Raw genomic sequence first — 21,255 nt, 5'->3', positions numbered from 1 at the left:
TCGGATACGTGTTCGGGTGTCTCCGATAATACGCCTGTTTATTCATGCTTTTCGGAGCACACGAAAGTCTGCGGTGCGATTTGCGCAACGCGGAATTCCGACGACTTCCGGTTTGGATGTTAAAACCGAACAATGCGCAATCCTCCACACGTTCAGCGAAGTGTCGAAATTCGCAGAAGGGAACCGCCTGTGTCCTACTCCACCGTCCTGCACTCGTCGGAGGACACCCGTTTCTTCTCTCTTACCGCGACACGCAAGCTCGCCTGAGAAATAAACAGGCACGATATATATTCAATAAATAACGAGACGCGTACGAGATAATTGAGAGACCATAATTGCGCGCATCTTGCGTATTTCGTGCCGAGTAAACGCGACTGGTTCGCCATGTGGGCCCCGGGTCGGGGGACCGCGGATGCCTCCCCCCCTCTCCCCCCCGCCCGTTCGGTAGGATACAAAGGGACCTTTGCCGCGACAAACAAAAGGGCTCGGTGCGTCGACTTCGCGGTCGCTCCTTCGCCGAACGTTTAACTCCCATCATCGGGAGACTCTTTCCTCCGCCGAATCGTCCTCGCTCTCTCTCTCTCTCTCTCTCTCTCGCTTTCTCGTCTCCTCTCTCCTGGTCCCACCGCGTACCCTCCATCGTCTTTCATCCCGCAGCGTTATGTCATGCGCTTCCCTTTTCCACTATTGAACACTCATCAGCCACCTGTGATCGTCCTCGACTTTCTCCAAAGTTATAATTATGTCGGACTTTGTGGTGTAGCCCGCTGCGTGTGTTACGCTTGTAGATCCATCGGCGTTCGTTCTTAGCCTCACTTCCGCTTGCTTGGTAAAATATTTATCTTTTCTACCGTAAAAGATTTGTCAAATATTTGACGTTTATCATCGATATTGTCACGATTCAAGCACGTTGAGCAAAATAAAAATTTTATACACTAAATCTGTCTGCTAATTTATTAATGAGACAGAGTATATAGTTTTATTAGAGTAATTATTATAAATAAAAAGGTAGCGAAGGAACTCATATTTATTTGCTTTTATTAAACAATAATTTATATTCAATATAAAAATATTCAAATTAATTTCAAAATTTGAAAATAAGCTAAACTTATGCACGCAAGTACGTGTCATTTTTTCTTGAAAAAAAAAAATAATAAGATCATTTCAAATAATTTGTTTATGCAATAGCTTTCGCAGATTTGTGGCTTATAAGCGTACGAGCAGGAATTATGACGGTGCAATCTAAGAAAGCAGTCGAAACTTGACGCTCTACCCTCGGAACGATCGCGGCCATGAATCGCCGCGTTAGAATGGTCGGGAGACAATTAAGATAGTATCGTTTAATTAGGGCCAGGCCCTACGAAAACAAAGCCGTCCGACGCCATACGCCTTTAACGTCGACGCGTCGACACCGCTGGTAGGTCCTGCCGTTCTTCCGTATCGTTGCCGAAACGCGTGATAAATTGACTAGAAATAGGCGAGTCGAGGCAGGTGATGTCAGATTGGCAGATGTTTTTCGTTAGCCGACGCCTTTTACCAACATTATTACCCTCGTTCTTCTCTTCGTGCCCTTTGTACCTACGCTGGATGTGATAACTTATCGCTAACTTATCGTTTATATATATGACTGTGAATCAGATTATCGTATTAAATGCCCACATTCTTGATTTCAAGATTCAATTTTGAAAAGAATGATGAGATTCCATGCATCCTAGATAGGCATTCGTGGGCCATTTCAAAAGTAATGCACATTGTAATAACGCCATAATACAATTTCAACGAAATTTTTGGACAGTGAAATGGCCTCTGCAGATGCTTCATTTGTATTGTGACACATGAAGATCAACGATCGTAGATCAAGATTGAAACTTTACAGCCAAAAATCCAATAGACATTTACAATGCTGCAGTGAAGTTTGTGATGCTCAGAGTATTTCATATTTTGACGAACAATTTTCAGAAAAAAAAATTTGATCCAATGTACGATGGTTGATCTTGATTACGTATTTTGCTTCCTGACGACGCAAACGCAACCATTGTTCATATCTATAACATTAAGAAACAGATTCATTAAACTTAAAAATGTGAAAATATTCGTTAAAAAAGTAGCAGTGGATATCTCTCACAGACTTGACTGATGCTAAGGGTTTCAAATTGTGCTTCGTTAATTTAGTAATTTTAGATCACTTGGATATCAATGCTATACTATAATTTATATCACATCAATATTAGCCGATGGAGTATCGTGTATCGACGTCGTTATCAAGAATTTCACGAAGCTCGGATAGAATGTTCTCGCTACATATTTATGGATGTATGTTAAAGATGCATTTTGCTCTCCCTTGTTTAGCACCGCGTGTTCCACTCTACGCAATTAGCGTTCCGCAAAGCGTACGATTTCGCCTTAATGAGCGCCGTGGAGCAGACACCCGTTTTATCGGATCGCGAAACGTCTCTCGGCGCGCGGCACGTGATTGAAGCACCGAGGATTCGCCTAGGATTAGCGGTATCGATCGATGATAATCCGAGGGAACGATCGCGGCCGGCGTACCTCACGCATTATGAAAGCGGTATCGTTCGAGAAAGAACGATGCCGGGGGATACGGTGACTAGATTATGGAGTTTGCACCGCGCGGAATTATAACTGTGGTGATGGCGATGGTGGTGGGACGATGGGGTGATTGGTGGTGGAGGAGGAGAAAGAGGGGGGGGGAGGGGACGCATGGCTGGTGGGAAGGAGGGAGCTCTCTTGTATATGTGCAGTGCCGCGTATGTACCATAATGTCCGGCGATTCACCGCCCGCGGGTGAGGGCGGGAGAGGAGGACGATCGAGAGGGAGAGGGATCGTTCTCCCGAGCTCTTCTCTTCCGCGCGAGATACAAGATATACCCGCTTGAGGATCTCGTCACGCCGTTCCACACCCCCGTAAACACACGCATGCACGCGAGCCAGCGGGGTCCATAAGGGTCCGTATACACCCACTCGGCTCATCTTTAATCCGTTAGATTCCGTGAATGCTCGCGGCTAGCCTCTACCTCTCCTCCCCTCTGCTCCCCCCCCCTCCTCGCGACGTTGATTCGAGGCCGCGATTCCGCGTAATTGGGATTAGATTATTAGAGTCCTATGCGCCTCTGTACCACCCCCTTCCTCCTCCGCCCATTCCTCTCTCGCTGCCGGCAGGAATTCGCATCACATCGCTCACGTTTCAGTGGAAACATGGATTATGCTCCCGTGATCTCCTCCGGCTCTTCTCCCGCCTTCCCGCGGTAATCAAAGCGACCGGCGTACCTTGTTTTAGGAGACGCGCAAAATGCGTTTAATCTTTTTCGCGCAGCACTCTTCCTAATGTAGGATTGTGATATGTGTGTACATTTGCAGTTTACAATTCAATCTGTATCTAATTTGAAATCGGATGATCTCAACGAAAGAAGAATATTAACTTTATGTTGATATTTTAGCTCGTTTGACATATGTCAGTAGAAATGTATGTCATATTATGATTTGAAATTGTTACTCTTATGATTTTTAATATCTGATTTTTTTTTTTTTTAAATCGACGGAACAAAAGTAATTTATATGAAAAATGTGAGAAGCTTAGCTCGAAAGTCAATAACTCGAAAAAGCTAAAAATAAATTTATAGAGGGAAGGTAATTTAGAATAAGATGTTACTATTTGTAAACGCGAACAATGCTCGGTTTCATAGCACAGTATATGACGAAAATATATCTATGTTGACAAAGGGGAGGGAGAAAGACATATGTATATAAAGGAAACGCGACGAAGAATCTTCAATCCGCCCGTATACAGACGAGCATTCATTGCGACGAGTTCGCCCATTGAATTCGCTGCGCTCATTTCGTCTTTCGTTCTCACATTGCCCGAGCGGAAACATTGATATTCCGTCGATAGATAAGCTCTCGGCCGATCGATCGCAAACACAGCTGGGTTCACTCAGGTAATCCGAACACAACGAGCCGTTGTGTTACCGTGGCGGTTCTCCGCGGCTTTGTGTATCTTAGTCCGTCGTCTTCTCCGGACGATCCTCTGCACACGCAGCTTGCTGCAGTTTCTGAGTATTTCGCTATCTTTCGGCTATCCTCGGAAATGCCAACTCTCTGTTTGACCGGTTTAACCGACTAGACGATTCCTAAATATACCGTTTGCCAAGTCATTCTCTCACAAGCGAGCTAACTAGTCTCATCTGACGGATACACAATTCGGAGTATCTTTAAAGTCGGTGCGACATCTTTTATTTTTTAAAATTATATGTTATATATATAATATAAGAAATCTCTTAAATATATATAATTTATTTATATAAAATTAAAAATTAAAAATATATATTTACAAAAAAAATATTATCAATGTTGAACACATTGCATATCAATCTTAATAGTTGATCTTTATTTGTTTGCAGGTACGACCTGGGCTTACGTCGGGGTAGCTAGTGAACCCTCTCTCGGTGACGAAAGGAAGAATAAGACGGGGAGGCAGTCGGCGAGAAAGCGGGCGAGTCCGCGCGGAAGAAGAAGAAGAGGAAGTCCGGAGAACGCAGGCGCAGGCACCGTAGGTGATGTGAGGCTGGCGCCCGCCTCACGTCTGGGGTGATGCCCTCCAGTGAGCCTCATCCCCCGTACCACCTTCAGCACCACAATATTCCTCCGTCGCATATACAGCAGCACACCCCGAGCGCGATCGAGCATCAGTTCTTTCAGCAGCTGGTGGCGGTCCATCATCAGCAGCAGCAGCAACAGCGACAGCAGCAACACGGCGGGCCCTTTCAAAATTCCACGTACGCGCAGCAGAAGCAGGAGATGAGCCCGGAGGAGGAGGGGGGCCGAGGGGGTGGGTCCCCCCCGGCGGCTGGGGCTGCGTTACATCAGCCCCATCACCCCCGCACGGCCAGTCCACCTTCGGGCACTGAACCCTGCACCCGCGACGCGATACCGACACCTACACCTATCGCGGACACCACCACCACCACTACGACCACTACTATGACAATGCAATCGCAGGGTCAGCAACAACAGCAAGGCCCTAGTCCGAGTCCGAGTCCGACGGGCGGCGATGTGGAAAAATTTGACGGTAAAATCATCTATAATCCGGATGGATCGGCCTATATCTTCGAGGGAGAGAGCGAGCTCAGCGAAGATGACTCTCTACCCGACGGTTGTATCGTGGACGGGCGCGGTGTATCGGTTCCTCACTCTTTAGTTTTCCCGCAAATCGCGAACGCGTATTATGTATCGCGGTTGTACGCGCACCAGGCCTACCAGCAGCAGCAGCAACAGCAGCAACAACGCTCGACGGCCCAACAGCACAATCCCGATCTTCCCGTAATGCATAGTTACCGGGTGATCAGTTATAGAAGCGCAGAAGGTAGTAAACAACAGCCCGCTCCGAAGTTTACGGCGCCACCATCACCTGCATCAGTGCCCATCAAACCTATCTTAATGTGTTTCATATGCAAGCTCAGTTTTGGATACGCGAAAAGTTTTGTCGCGCACGCTCAAGGCGAGCATCAACTTACTTTAATGGAGGACGAACGACAGATACTTTCACAATCGACGGCGTCGGCCATTATTCAGGCTGTCGGTAGAGGAAAGCAACCACTTGTTAGTTTCCTGGAGCCTGTCACGAATTTGGCTTGCACTCAGGCGTTACCCGCGCAAATGCAAGGTCAACAACAACAACAGCGTAATGAGTCTAACGAACACGAGACAACGACAACGAGCACACCAGCGAGTACACCTGGTGTACCTAGCAGTCCTCAACAACAGCAACAGCAATCGCAACAGACGCAACAGCGACCTTCGCCGAGCACTCCCACAACGCCCACATCACATTCAAATCATCCTCTCACATACAATCATCAACAACATCAATGGACCGGCGCACAGGTTAGTGCCGTATCCTGGGCCAAGGCTCCCGATGTCATGCATTATAGTTCACCACCACCATCGGCTTCGTCAGTTAAAGGATCTCCATCTTCATACGCGCTCACTCATCCACAGAACCCGCCGAGTTACAGCGGCGGTACTACGATAGGTGTGTGTTCGGATCATATGCAAGGCAGGCCAAGCGGAGTAGAGTGCGGCAGGTGTGAATTGATATTAGCTACCAGTCGACTCGCCGGTGCTGGTGGACCGTTGGCTGGCATTCACAGCCGAAACTCTTGCAAAACCCTGAAATGTCCTAAATGTAACTGGCACTACAAGTATCAGGAGACCCTTGAGATACATATGAAGGAGAAACATCCGGAAAACGAGACATCTTGCATCTATTGCATCGCAGGTCAACCACATCCTAGATTAGCGCGTGGCGAGACTTACACATGTGGTTACAAGCCATACAGATGCGAGGTATGCAATTATTCTACCACGACGAAAGGCAATCTCAGTATACACATGCAGAGTGACAAACATCTGAACAATATGCAAGAACTGCAGCAAGGCAGCGGAGGTGGTTCTGGCACTAGCAATCCCTCCTCGTCTCAGGACGCACCAATGCCGACACGGAGTCCTCACCATCAGCAAAATCATAATCCACATCTGACCGCTCAGAGTAGTAATCAGAGTAAACCAAAGCATTCGTTTCGCTGCGACGTGTGCAACTACGAGACGAATGTGGCGCGGAATCTAAGAATACACATGACGAGTGAGAAACACACGCATAACTCGCTTGTTCTACATCAGAATATCAAGCACATGCAAACATTGTCCGTGTTGTCCCACCATCATCAAGCGGCGCAGCAGCATCATCAGCAGGCGCAACAACAACAGCTCGAACAATTGCTCCACTTAGGCGGTCTGGACAAACCTCCGCAGCACGCGGAGGCGGCATTGGCTGATATGGCTTACAATCAAGCGCTTCTGATACAAATGATGACCGGCGGTCCACTGCCACAACAACTCCCGCCTGACATCATGGCGAACATGGCTGCCATGACTAATCTTGGCGGCGATGTTGGGCTTTCGCCGGATAGCATGGAGCCGCCGCCGGAACCCGCGGATCAGGATCCCACCCATCTTTACCTCTGCTGTGTCTGCAACAACTATACGACGGATTCGCTCGAGGCTCTGGGTCATCATTTGGCCATCGACCGAACGAGGACCCGCGAGGGCGAGATACTTACGGTGTTAAACTCACACTTCATTTGCAAGCTCTGTTCCTATAAAACCAATCTGAAAGCGAATTTCCAGTTGCATTGTAAGACTGACAAGCATCTGCAGCGACTGCAGCACGTGAACCACGTGAAGGAGGGTGGTCCGCGTAACGAGTGGAAACTCAAGTACTTGGCGTCACCCACGAGCGCCGCGCAATTGCGCTGTCACGCGTGCGATTACTACACCAACAGCGCCCATAAATTGGCCCTGCACGCCGCCTCGCCCAGGCACGAAGCCGCGGCGCTTCTGCTTCGTCATCTTATCGAGGCGAGCAGCAACATACAAAGCCCTGGAAAATTGTATCACTGCGCTCTGTGCGCATTCGGTGCCAAGCACCGATTGCCACTCCTACAACATGTGAAGTCTATGCGACATTTTCAAATGGAGCAGTTACATCAGCTTCACAGAAGAAGCAGCCTTCAAGGAAACGAGACCCCGCACACGGATATTAGCGACGTGTTTCAGGTAATGAGCGATCCCGATGTGCCGCCCACGCAACAGCCGAGCCCGACCACGCCAACGACACCCAACGCTACAAGCACCAACAATGGTGAGTTACAACAAATCTAATAATAAATAAATACGATAGATATACATATTTTCGTCATAAAATATTAATATCGTTTATATAATTATATCATTAACATCCAGAACCAATAACTTTTTTTCACGTTAAAAATATCTTGTTCTTAATATATGTATAGAAAAAATTATTTTGCGTTTTACATAGAGTGTGCACGAATGTTGACATTTATTATACAGCAGAACGAGGAGTAATCAATTAAGAATGTAAAGTTCATATAACTCTAAAAACTCATATTTTAAGAAATCCACATAAAAATTAATTTGGTTTTTTTGTAAAGTAATGGATTATGATCACACATTTATATTATATTCTTTGCTTCCTCAAAAATTAAATTTCTTTAAACGCTTTTTCTAGAAATAACTGTGTATCGATACCAAAAAAATATTTTTATATTCTTCAATATACGCATGAGATAATTTTTTAAAATTATTTATTTGTTGTAAACCTGTTTATTTTATGATCTTAACAAGATTTATAATTAATTGATAGATCATATATTGGTTGTAAATTTTTTATATTAAATATATTCGAGAACAGTATTAAAAAATATGTCAGCATATATTATAAAAATTACATATACGAGACAAGAGGGAGGTAGGTTCATGCTAGATATAATTTCTTTTATAGCAAATTTCTTTTATGTTGGCTTGCACCCTACATTAATTTGCGCGAGCAAAGGAAACTACATCTGCAACTACACTCTTAATGAATTCACTGGTCTCATTATTTTGTTATCTCACAATTAGCCGGCAATGACGGTAATTTTGTATGGCATATGGCTGTGGCGTGTGCCGTCACTACCGGCGCGCACAATGTTGCGTGCTATTATGTGTATATATATATATATATATATATATATATATATATATATATATATTGGTAGGGACTGCATTTATATAAATATACGTGGAGAAATGAGAAACCAGCAAGCACACGGTTGCTTCGCGCGCTTTGCAAGACATCGCAACTGACGGTCGTATCGTGCAAGTGAATTTTCGGACAATACCAGGTGGTGTTTTTTTTTTCCGTTTTTTTTTTATCGTCTCCTCTTCGTTCCTTTCTTTTTTTCTCTTCTCTTTCGTAGAAAACCGCCATATCAATTCGATGTATGTCAATGCGGCCAATCTGTAATTTGACTGATTGTTGTAAAACCGGTGTGAGAGCATCTGCGACGCGTGCAGAGGACAGGCCTTTGGTTCCTCGTCGTCTTCCTCTTTTCGACACGGCCGGAAAACTTTCTCTCCACGACAACGCCGATATACATATACATGCGTGCGCGTTTGCGTCAATCCTTCCGTTCGCGCACCGAAACGACAGAATACATATAAATGCATCGGTAATTTCTTCGTGGATCGGTCATCGGATGGACCGAAGGAAGAAAAATCGCGAACGCGGTTCTCGGATAAGTCTAATCAATTTAATAGAGCCGATAGAGAGAACATCCGATATACAGCCGGTGCGTACGTGACACTAAAGGCGAACTTTACGTAGCACACTGTGTGTGCCATAGTTTAGCCGGTAGTATCTATAATTTACTTTCTCCTGTGGCGTTTCAAACTAATGTCTCGGGGAATGAATCGCTGCGAAATAGACGGCTGTCTCCTGCGCGCGTCTGAATACTTATTGCCGAAGTTTAATATTGCGTCGATCGAATGAAACTAGCGATTTATTGCAGCAAATCTCGGCGAAATCGAAACGTAAATAATCTTACGATAATATATATATATACAATACATCCACGATAATTAGAAGGGAATTGTGAAATGTTCTATGGTAGAATTTAGGCAGAAATAATTTTATAAATAATTTTAAATTCTCTTGTCATTTTTTGCACGTATAGGTGATTATATATATATATATATATATATATATATATATATATATATATATATATATACGTTTTTGATTAATCGTTTATTACGGCGCCGAGGAATGCAATTTAAAACACTTTGTGAATAAATATCGATCGCAAAAAACAAGTTTGGTAATTTCAAGACGCATTCGGACATTCATAAAAATATTATAATAAATGAATCGTAAAAAACTTTCTTTTTTTCTGCATATTTAACATTGGAACTTCTATTTTGTTTTAATTTCGCATCAAGACGTTTCGATTGTAAAATTAGGAATACCGATCAATAAATGTCAATGCCAATTTAAAGAAAAATTGTGTATAATAATTTAATTTACAATTTTACTTAATAATTTCCGCTATCTATAGTCCTTAGAAATTTTATATGCATCTGAAGACACTCTAAATGTTATTTTCACGTGTAACATTTTTTTATATGCTTTAAAATAAAGAAAAAAAGGATAGGTCAAGTCTTGATAAAACTAAGGAAGAGAAAACGATAAAAAATGTTTGAAATAAAATCCATCAAAATCTATCAAAAGTAAAAGAATTTTGATATTTTAGTTATTTTCAAGTACTTCATTTTCAACTACATAGATATTCATTATTTATATCAAAAAAATTCATTATTTAATAAAAAAAAATCTTTAATAATAATTTTAAAAGCATTTTTAAAATTTTTTAAATTCTGTTTTTTTTATCCATATTATACTTTTTTTTTAACGGATTAAAATTTATAATTTTATAATAGTTTATAATTTTTTTAATAGTGATATGTTATTGACATAATTTATTTTATATTAAATCAGAATATTTGTAATTTTTATCATCTTTAATATGAAGATTCTTAGTAATTAATTAGTTATTGCATTCGAAAAGAATCTTCGAAAACATTTTTTTTTGTCTGATTTCAGAACGACGGGAGGAAGGTAGTGAGTGCGGTAGTGAAGTGAAACAAGAACCGGATAATGACCCCGAACCGGAAATGGAACTGGAGAATGATCAAGACGAAATTACGTGCCTATACTGTACGTATCAGCCGACGTCGCGAGAAGAATTACGACAACATTTGCAAGTGGCTCACGTTCATGATTCGGAAGAGAAAACTGAAGCGGTGAAGGAAGAGCCGATAGCGGATTTATTATGCCCCTTGTGCCAGGATGGTTTCAAGGAACGTCCTGCACTCGAGAAGCACGTGTTGCAAATTCATTCCGTTAATACCGATGGCCTGCAGAGGCTAAAAGTACTGATGGATCAAAGTCATTGGCTAAATAATAATCCGAGGAACACTTCAACGCCAGCTGTAACAGCTGCGACGACGCCAACGTCGCCCACGACAACGATGAAACCCCATCAGGAGGAGGACATGAGCGAACGGAGTGGCAACGATGATATCGAGGAACTCAACAGGACTGTGTGTACTGTGTGTGGTCGAACTTATCGTTCCCTCGAAGAGCTTCAGCAACATCACAGGGAAAATCATCCAGCTACTATACTCACTTTAGCAGTTAGCGAGAAACATGTTTACAAGTATCGTTGTGGACAATGCAGTCTCGCTTTCAAGACTTTGGAAAAGCTTCAACAACACGCTCAGTACCACGCGATCAGAGACGCGACCAAATGCACCTTCTGCGGACGATCTTTTCGTTCGGTTCAAGCGCTTCAGAGACACTTAGAATCCCACCATGATCTCCATGAAGACGAGTTAGCTCAGTACAAACAGAACTTAATCGCACATCCGCTGCTTCAAGCGCTCACGGAAGAAACGTTGAAGAGGCAAAGCAGCTTGATTAGTGAACAGAATGTAGAAGATGACGCCGGTAGAGGTGACGAAGAAGAAAGTGATGCTAGTGATTCATCTCCGTTGCAAAAGGAGCAACGTTTACTAGAGGATTATTTAAATAGCCAAACAATTGCCGAAGATTCTTATCACGATCCTAGCCGAAAATTCAAGTGTCATCGGTGCAAAGTGGCCTTTACGCGTCAGAGCTATCTCACCGGTCACAATAAGACTTTGTTGCATCGCAAAGGTGAAAAGATGTCTTACCCAATGGAGAAGTATCTAGACCCTAACAGACCATACAAGTGCGACGTTTGCAAGGAGAGTTTCACGCAGAAGAATATACTTCTCGTGCACTACAATAGCGTGAGCCACTTACACAAGTTAAAGCGAGCGATGGCGCAGGAACAAGGTAACAACAATACATTGATCTCGGTAGTACCTCCGGCCAGCCCGACCGAGTCGCCGGATTCCCAGCAGGATCAAGACAAGAAACCTTTCAAATGCAACATCTGCAAGGTCGCGTATACTCAGGGTAGCACCCTGGATATTCACATGAGGAGTGTTCTGCATCAAACGCGTACCAGTAAATTGCAGGATCTTGCAGCCAGCGGTCAGGTAGATCTCGCTCGGCCACTGATTGAGCAACCATCGCCGATAAGTCCGACTAGTTCACCGGTTAATAGTAACACTAGTAATGCAAGCGGGATGCTTTGTTGTTCACGCTGCAGTGCTCTGTTCGTCAATCAAGAACAATTGGCAACGCATCAGCAACTATACTGCATTTTTAGTAATCCACTGGCATTGTTTCAACAATTGGCTGCTTCGCAGCAGTTAAGCTCTACTCCGGCTAAGACACCACCTCCTACATCCACGACGCCAGGACCGCAGCAACACATGCAACAAGCCACGCAACATTCGTCGCAGGACATTCTATCGCAGCCTCGACATAAGACTTCGCAAATGTATAAACATCTTTTGGAAAGCTTCGGTTTCGATCTCGTTATGCAGTTCAATGAGAATCATCAAAGACGGCAGCGAAAAGAGGAGGAAGCGGCCGCCGCTCTTCAAGCGCAGCAGGAGCAACAAAAGCAGGAGCAGCAGAAGCAAGCTCTCGCTGCTCAAGCCGCGCAAGAGAAAGAGGAAGAAGCCGAGGAGACTCACATTGATGATGACGTGATACCCGAGCTTACGCGCAGCACTTGCCAGCATTGTAACAAAGAGTTTAGTAGTGTTTGGGTTCTGAAGGCTCACTGTGAAGAGGTTCATCGCGATCTTGTACCGCGCGAATTTCTCGAGAAGTATGCGCAGCAGTTCAAGTGTGAATATGAGAAGAAAAGCGTGGTGGTGACCGTCGCGACGTCCTCATCAACTACTACGGCGCCGAGAAGCTCCACGCCTGCTACTGGACAACCACAGGATCTTAGCTCCGATAAAGAATCACGCGAAAAAGAAAAGGAAGAAAACACTGAATGCAAGGAACGTATCAGCCGAACACCAGAAGCCACATCGACCACTCCAGCGACTACTCCGGCATTGAGCAATACTCCCGTTTCAAGTACAGATTCTACGACGCCCACTGTACTGCCTACTAATTCGCATCATATTTCACAACAGCAGCAATCACAGCAGCAGCAGCAGCAACAGCAGCAGCAGCAGCAGCATTCACAACTTACGTTTGCTCAACAAATGTCCGAAATGCAAGCTGCTTTTAACGCAATGGCGGCGTCGCAACTACAGCAACATCTGCAACAATATCCGGGATTAATGATGGGAATGATGGGATTACCATTCTCATTGAACGCTGTACCCGCTTTGGCAGCCATGAATTTACAGCCGCCTCTAGTGCCAATGATGTTACCACCCCCACCGTATGATGGTGCCGCCGCCGGATATCCACCAATTAATCAAGCTGATCTTCTTGCTAAACAGCATCTTGCTCTTCAACAACAACAGGCGGCAGCAGCGGTAAGTAACATCAGAGATACACATATATATATTCTTATAATATTTATTTTATATTTATTCATTTATTCATTTATTTATTGACACAAATAATTTTTGACAACAAATAAAATCACAGTAAATATCGAACAATAATAAATAATATAGTCAGAATTAAAAATATTAGTCACGCGAGGAGGATGAGAAAGATTTAAAAGAATGTTTAAATTTATATGAAAAGGTAAAAAATTGTCCGAAAAAGATATTTTTCGTGTTAATCTATTTATCAATTTATATTTATTTATCTTCTGCATCGTATATCTGTCGAATATCAATTGCATATGTCAAGTATTAGAAAGCGGACGGAAAGTACGAGCGATTTTTTTGACCTTTCAGGCGAACGCAGCTGCATCACAGAAACGAGCGCGTACGCGTATCACGGATGAACAGCTAAAGATATTACGCGGCCACTTTGATATTAATAATTCTCCTGGTGAGGAACAAATTTTGGAAATGGCCGCCCAGAGCGGTTTGCCGCCTAAAGTTATAAAGCATTGGTTCCGAAATACGTTATTTAAAGAGCGGCAACGTAACAAGGATAGTCCTTACAATTTCAATAATCCGCCAAGTACCACTTTGAATCTCGAGGAATACGAAAAGACCGGTGAAGCGAAGGTGACCCCATTAAATTCCAGCGTATCTGGCAGTTCCAGCGACGATAAAAGTCCAAATAAACAAGTCACGCCTCCACCATCTATGCAGAACGCAAGCACATCGCAACTTGCCGAGATTAAACAGGAGGCGCCGGAGCAATCACAGTGTCAACAACAACAGCAAACTCAACAACATCAAGAGGAGCAGCAACATCATTCGCCCGGTAGCTCGGGTGGCCAACAATCACGACCGCATTCACCTGCGCTCAGTATGAGTTCTGTATTCTCGGGCATTCTTCATGACACCTCGTCCCATCCCCCACAAACGACCACAAGTGCTCCGAGTACTCCGATGTTACCGCCGAAACTGGCGCCCCAAAACTTTGCCAATCCCACTCCGGGAACAGGTAACGTAGTGTCGAACGCGATCGCTGCCATGGCACTTACACCGCAGAGATCTCTTAGCCCGGGCCGCGGACCGACGGATTATTCTTTCGGCGGCAATAGTAATGGCAGCAACGCTTCCGGCGGTAGTTCCGGAAAGCGCGCCAATCGAACGAGATTCACTGATTACCAGATAAAAGTTCTTCAAGAATTTTTTGAGAATAACGCGTATCCGAAGGACGATGATTTAGAGTACCTCAGCAAGCTTCTCGGCTTGAGTCCACGCGTGATTGTGGTGTGGTTTCAAAATGCTAGACAGAAGGCACGTAAAGTCTATGAGAACCAACCTGCCGCCGAGCCCGTGACAGCGGGTGGACGCGAGAACGATGATGGTTCCGGTAGATTTCAGAGAACACCGGGATTAAACTATCAGTGCAAAAAATGCTTGCTAGTATTTCAACGATATTATGAACTTATACGCCATCAGAAGACGCACTGCTTCAAAGAGGAAGATGCCAAGAGGAGCGCGCAAGCCCAGGCTGCGGCGGCCCAGGTTGCCGCGGTTCTAAGTTCCGAAGACAGTAACAGCAGCTCTACTACCACAACAAATAACACAGTACCTAACAATCCGTCGGCCGCCCCTGCGCTCACGGAACAATTACAACAACCATTGAACACCGCCACTCCTCCTCATCAACATCAGCAACAAACACTATCTCAAACGCATCAACAGTCTCAGCAACAGTCGCAACAGCAGCAATCGCAACAACAGCAATCGCAAACGGAATCAAAAGAAAGTAGCTATCAGTGCGAGAAATGCAATTTGGTATTCGGACGATTCGAGCTTTGGCGCGAGCATCAGCTAGTACATATCATGAACCCGTCCCTGTTTCCGCCAACTTACCCACCTGATACACCTTTCGGAATTCTGCAACAGCAAGCACTTAACGCTACCTCCGGAGTTACAACAGACGCTCCGCATCCGCTCATCGCCATGATGCAGAAAAGAAAATACGAAGACTCCGAGGAAGGAGCGGGGAGTGACAACCGTTTAAATTCGGAACATAACGAGCAACCGAAGGATAAACGTTTGCGAACCACAATACTTCCAGAACAATTGGACTATCTTTATCAAAAGTACCAGATCGAGTCTAATCCATCGAGGAAGATGCTGGAGACGATCGCCCGCGAAGTCGGTTTGAAGAAACGCGTGGTGCAAGTGTGGTTTCAAAATACACGCGCTCGCGAACGCAAGGGTCAATTTCGCGCCCACAGCCAAGTGATCAACAAACGCTGCCCGTTCTGTCCGGCGCTGTTTAAAGTAAAGTCCGCCTTGGAATCTCATCTCAGCAGTAAGCACGCGGATCAGGTAGCACGCGGTGAAGTAAACATCGACAATATCCCGGATGAGGAGCTCTCGATGGAATCCGCTCCTTCAAATTCCAGCACTGCTCATATGATGCCACCGCTGTTTCCGCCGTTAAATAGTGACATGGAGGCATCTTTAAAATCTTTGAAAAGCTCTTATTACGAGGAAATGAAGCGATACTTTAGCGAGCTGGCGCACGCCAGTAATGGAAAACAAGAAATAGTGAATCATCAAATCGGCAGCAACAGCGCCGAGTCGCCGTTGGATCTGAGCAAACCGGTCGACCTCAGTCGACCCATGAAACTGACTCTGGGCGGTCTAAGTAGTCTTCTCGAAGAGCAACACGGCGCTCACTTTCGCGGCGGCAGCGATTGCGGACCCTTGACTGATTTATCCGAGCGGAGTATCTGCGACGACGACAGCATGAGCGAAACCACAGAATTTCTAGACGATGAGAGCGGCCCGGCGAGTCCGGCTTCGAGTACTCAGAGCTCGAGGCAGGGACCCGCTAGCGGAGGCACCGGCAATACCTCTGGGCCGCCAGTGACCAATGCACAGTCCAGCGGCGGGAACACCACTGGTCAATCCGGCGGCAAGCGGTACCGTACGCAGATGTCAGGCACCCAGGTGAAAGTGATGAAGTCGCTATTCTCGGATTACAAGACACCGACGATGGCCGAATGCGAAATGCTCGGCCGTGAGATTGGCCTGCCGAAGCGAGTGGTCCAGGTGAGCATCGATGGTCCTCGTGCGAGCCCGGCTCCGAGCTCGTAATAAACCCTACGAGGAAGCTGTTGTTTGGACGCGCGCGCGTGTCTAATCTCGATCCGAGTTTACGGAGACTAATGGAAACGAGTTGCAGGTGTGGTTCCAGAATGCCCGTGCCAAGGAGAAAAAAGCCAGGCTGGCGGCGGGTCTGCCGGCCGAGAGCTCGGCCGTTCAACCGCATCGCGGGCCGACCGGACCCGACGAATGTAGACTGTGCTCGGTGCGCTACTCGGCCAAGACCCCGCTGCAGGAGCATGTCTTTTCGCGGCGGCACATCGAATCGGTACGCGTCGCCGTCGAAGAGGGCAGTCTTGTGCCGCCAACTCCTGGGGCACCGATCGTGCCGGGTGGCGGTGGCGGCAGCGGCCCTGGCATTAGCAATTCGCCGGTAGTCGCCACTACCAGCCAGCAAATCAACCAGCAACAGCAGTCGGACGAAAATATGATGTACGGATCCGTGTTCCTACACCCCACGGCAATGTTCCAGTCGCAGCAGCAGCAGCAGCAGCATCCAGCCGGTGCTACGGCCAGCGCAGCTAGCACCACTACTGGTGAGTGTCTAGCTGACCTCTTAGACGACTAAACGATGCCGCCGATTCGAAATTCGTAATTTAACAAACAGCTGTTTGCACGCATATGAATACATATATCGCAATTTTCAATGCAATTGTGGATGTACTCAATTTTAATTGCCAATCGCGTGAAAGATTTTTGTCTCGGCTCTTGTTTCGATTTTTTTTTTTTTGGTTGATAAAATTTGTCGATGAGTGTGGATCTTTGGACGTTCGCGTTAAAATTGAAATTACGTTACGAAATTTCGAATTCGCGAGCGTTAAGTCGTTTATAAATACATATGTATGTATTTCTGATATCTATTATGTGACATCTATTCTATTATGTAGCCTCTATGTATATATTGCGATGATATTGTTGATAATGATGTACGTATTAAAATCGGGCCTGTGTGATACTCTAAAGGGCCTACTTGAATAGTGACGTATTAAAATAGTGAGGATTAAAGTTAGAATTAAATCTGAGAAGATATGTATATATATATATACACACACACACATACATGTATATACATACATACATAAATACATACATATATACATACATACATATAGGCATATATATATATACATATGTAGCGAATATAAAATATCTAGAGTTAGGCAATACTAAAAGTTCCTTAAAGTTGTCATCAGATAACTATTAGCATAAGAACGAATGAGATTTCGCGAAATTGCATAAAAAGAATGACTGAGTGAGAGAAAGAATGGGGTGGGCTTTTGAAAAGAAATATGTCAGAAAAATACGCAGATATAACGCGACACGAGAATACATTTTCTTTTTTTTTCGTTTAGATAATTTATAATGATCTCTAATGAGTAACAGAGATCCGGATTTTTAATCTCCTGTAAATTGCTGTACAGTTAAAGAGAGAGACTCACATTATGATATAACTCTATTATTATATTTTATATTATCTGTTATATCTCTTAAAAGCGCCGTTATGCCTTTTATTTAATCGATTTATTGTACGAAGCTTTTTCTTTCGATTGACATTGTTCCGTTATACCGTCGTCGTTATCGTCGTATCCTTATTTGCGAAATCATTCCAACATCTTCACTACCTTTATTAATTACTTTTTGCGCTACGCGTTCTACGTTCACTGTAAATACTTCGCAAAACTCCCGCTCTTATCCCGAATCGGGAACCGAGATAGCGAGGGCTTGCGATTGACCTTTATTTAAGTACACGCGTAAACTCTATTCATGATAATCAATTCTACATCTTATTGTTAGCTTACACGCAGCGTCTCAGCGCAGTAATGGCTTATCTATTAACGACGACGTCATACACGACATTGAAAACTGTACGCAGCTATATCACACACAGGTATACTATTTTTTTTTCTTTTTTTTTATATATTAATTATTTATGAAACTTTTTTTTGTGATGCGGTCACACTCTCGTCCTCCCACGTATTTCAACTGGCTAGGAATCTTAAACGTCATATTAATTATTGCGTGTCCATCACTCTGCTGCCACTATATTGTATATTATATATTATATATGTTATATATAATATATAATATATAATATATATATATATATATATATATATATATATATATATATATATATATATATATTTTATATACATAAAGATGTTATGCTAAAATAGCGAATACAATTCATTTTCAAAAAATGGATTTGGAATAGACAGCGATGTTAACGCAATATTCATTGATGCGCTGGCAGTAACCTTGAATAGTTGGCGATGTGCATCCGTTTATTTTCTCTCTCTCTCTCTCTCTCTCTCTCTCTCCCTCTCTCTTTCCAATTTATTTTATTTCATGTTAGTCGTATCTCCGTGGCTGACGAGGGTGTGGTTTCGCTTTTTTTTTTCTTCACACATAAGATATACACTCATTTATATCACGTAAGTACACGTAAGTACACATAAGTCATATACAGACACATTATGTTATGTATGTCGATCGCTATGCTATTTTCCTACCATTTTTTCTTATGTATATACAATATAGTTTATTATTATTAATTATTATTATTATTATTATTATTATTATTAATTTAACGTTTAATTATTGTCATTATTATTGATTAATTATATAATAATAATAGTATATTATTTTGTATAATTAGTCAAGAGAATATAATAATTAATATTATTATATAATTAAACATAAAATGATAATAATTAATATACTATTAATTATGATTATTATACTTTATGTTATTAATATTATATTATTTTTCCGTTCTAGTCTAAAATAATCAATAAAATTGTACTACACCACGATATTACTTTTTTGTTTTTTTTCTTATTTCAATTTTTGTATCCCATCCCGAATGTCCTCCTCTAATCCCTGCCGTCAAGGAACCATCAGAAACGTTTTGGTAAGTCGCGATTGTTTCGAATTTTTATCATTCAACGAGATCGAAATAAATGACACGATTATGATTTTGACACGCGCGCGTATGAGATTTTGAAATAAATTTTACATTCCGGTAAAAAAACAATGATGTGCATGCCGTAAGTAAAAGTGAAGTATATTCCTTGAGATGCTCGGTGCAAACATTTCATCACAATCAATAAATTGTATCAATATACATGATGTTAATATATATATAATTAATATGTATGTATTATAATATATAAATGTGATGTTACATTCACTTGGCACTTGGCGAATCAATGCACGATGTATTTTGTAATTTGTTATACGATTGTTTGTTGGCTTTTAGAATTTCGATCTGATCGACATACATGGCATTCTAGCTACTAACCAAGTCTATAACTTTGATCATACGACGAAATCATAAGCCAAAGTAGCTGCAAACTGGGAGACTAACTCGCATCCGCCTAGTAAATTAGAAGTGACAAGGAAATACACTCTGACGTGACAACGTGACGCTTCAAACTCGTTCTCATTACTTACCACGTTTCGATCGTTCCTCACCATTATAATTTTAATTCTTAATAAAAAAAAATTGTTCTATTATTTATGAGGTGTAAACGAATAATTTAAATCTACTCTTTCTAATTTTCGCAGGATTTTTTTATAAGTACAAAATGTTGTAAAGACGAATTTAAAAATTTTTAGTTATGTTTTCAGAACCTTTGTGGATTTAGTTTAAATTATAGATTTATTTTGATTTGTTTATAGATGTGAGCGTTTGAATCCATTACATTTAATATATGCTTTATTTCGACATGGTTTACTATTAAACTACCAACACAAATTTCACTAAAATAATTCGGACATTTATAATTTTTCAACACAAAAATTCACACAAAATATATTTTCACAAATTAAAGATTATTAAATAATTACAGAATTCTTAGGGATTTAGTCCTAAAATTCAAATAAAAGAGAATAAATATTCACATTACATAATTATATCAAAGAATTAATATCGATAAGAGATATTTCGAGATATGTAATAGAGAAGAACAGGAGATTGTTAAAATAAAAACGGGGATAACATCGCAAAAGCTCGGGTATTAATTAGTTACGGTGCTTTTTCGAAGCATCGCAGGCGCAACAAAAGCGACGTAGATATATGCGACATCGAGCGAAGAGACCAAGCATCATATGATCGCACCATTGTATCGCATGGTCATGGTCGTTCATCGACAATCCACCATCGGCGTCACCGCGACTGCTTCGATAAAATTTCCTAAACCATGCGATCGCTGGCTTGAATAGGACGAGACATGTGAAAAAAAAAGAGAACAATAGACGACGACATTCGCCTAGTATAGAAAATTGATTTTCTGGTGATGGAGTGCTGTCGGTGCTTTTGAGCCGTGGTTGCTTCATAAACGAAGATTCCTGCGTGCGGTTTGATCTCTCTTCAGATTTCTCATAAAGTTGTTAAATTTGAGAAAAGACACGCGTGGCATTTTACTGTCTCACTTGTTTAAAGTAGAGAGGATTTAGACATTCTTAAATATTTATCTGTAGCATGAACGAATGCATCTCAATACATGACACAGGATTTTATCTAGTAATGCGCGGAATGTCGAGAGGGGAGCGAAAGAAAGGAGGAAGAGGAGGGGGGGCTTCCTCGAGTTGATTTTTTATTTTCCCATTATTTATGAAAGCCACCAGTCCTCTAGTATAGAAGTTCTCTCCACGTGAAGTGCTGCAGGGAGACCGAATCTCTTATACATTCCACGGCATATATGCACGACGTCCGAAAGCGCGCTCCGAAGA

General features: G+C 42.8%; 1 protein-coding gene across 9 annotated transcripts in view; it reads left to right on the top strand.

Moving 5' to 3' along the window:
• Positions 1–21,255, top strand: part of LOC126858560 (zinc finger homeobox protein 4-like) — a 363,658-nt gene that overhangs the window by 261,111 nt on the left and 81,292 nt on the right. For all 9 annotated transcript variants that reach the window (XM_050608973.1, XM_050608972.1, XM_050608970.1 and 6 more), the window contains 4 exons: positions 4,419–7,717; positions 10,520–13,353; positions 13,726–16,464; positions 16,598–17,054. In XM_050608973.1, the coding sequence (XP_050464930.1) occupies positions 4,609–7,717; positions 10,520–13,353; positions 13,726–16,464; positions 16,598–17,054 (9,139 nt within the window). In that variant the 5' untranslated portion in view covers positions 4,419–4,608. The remainder of the gene's footprint in view (positions 1–4,418; positions 7,718–10,519; positions 13,354–13,725; positions 16,465–16,597; positions 17,055–21,255) is intronic.

Source organism: Cataglyphis hispanica, chromosome 26 (assembly GCF_021464435.1).
Source record: "Cataglyphis hispanica isolate Lineage 1 chromosome 26, ULB_Chis1_1.0, whole genome shotgun sequence".
Taxonomy (NCBI): Eukaryota; Metazoa; Arthropoda; class Insecta; order Hymenoptera; family Formicidae; genus Cataglyphis; species Cataglyphis hispanica.
Note: the sequence above shows the minus strand (reverse complement) of the source record. Positions and strands in the feature narration are given on the sequence as shown.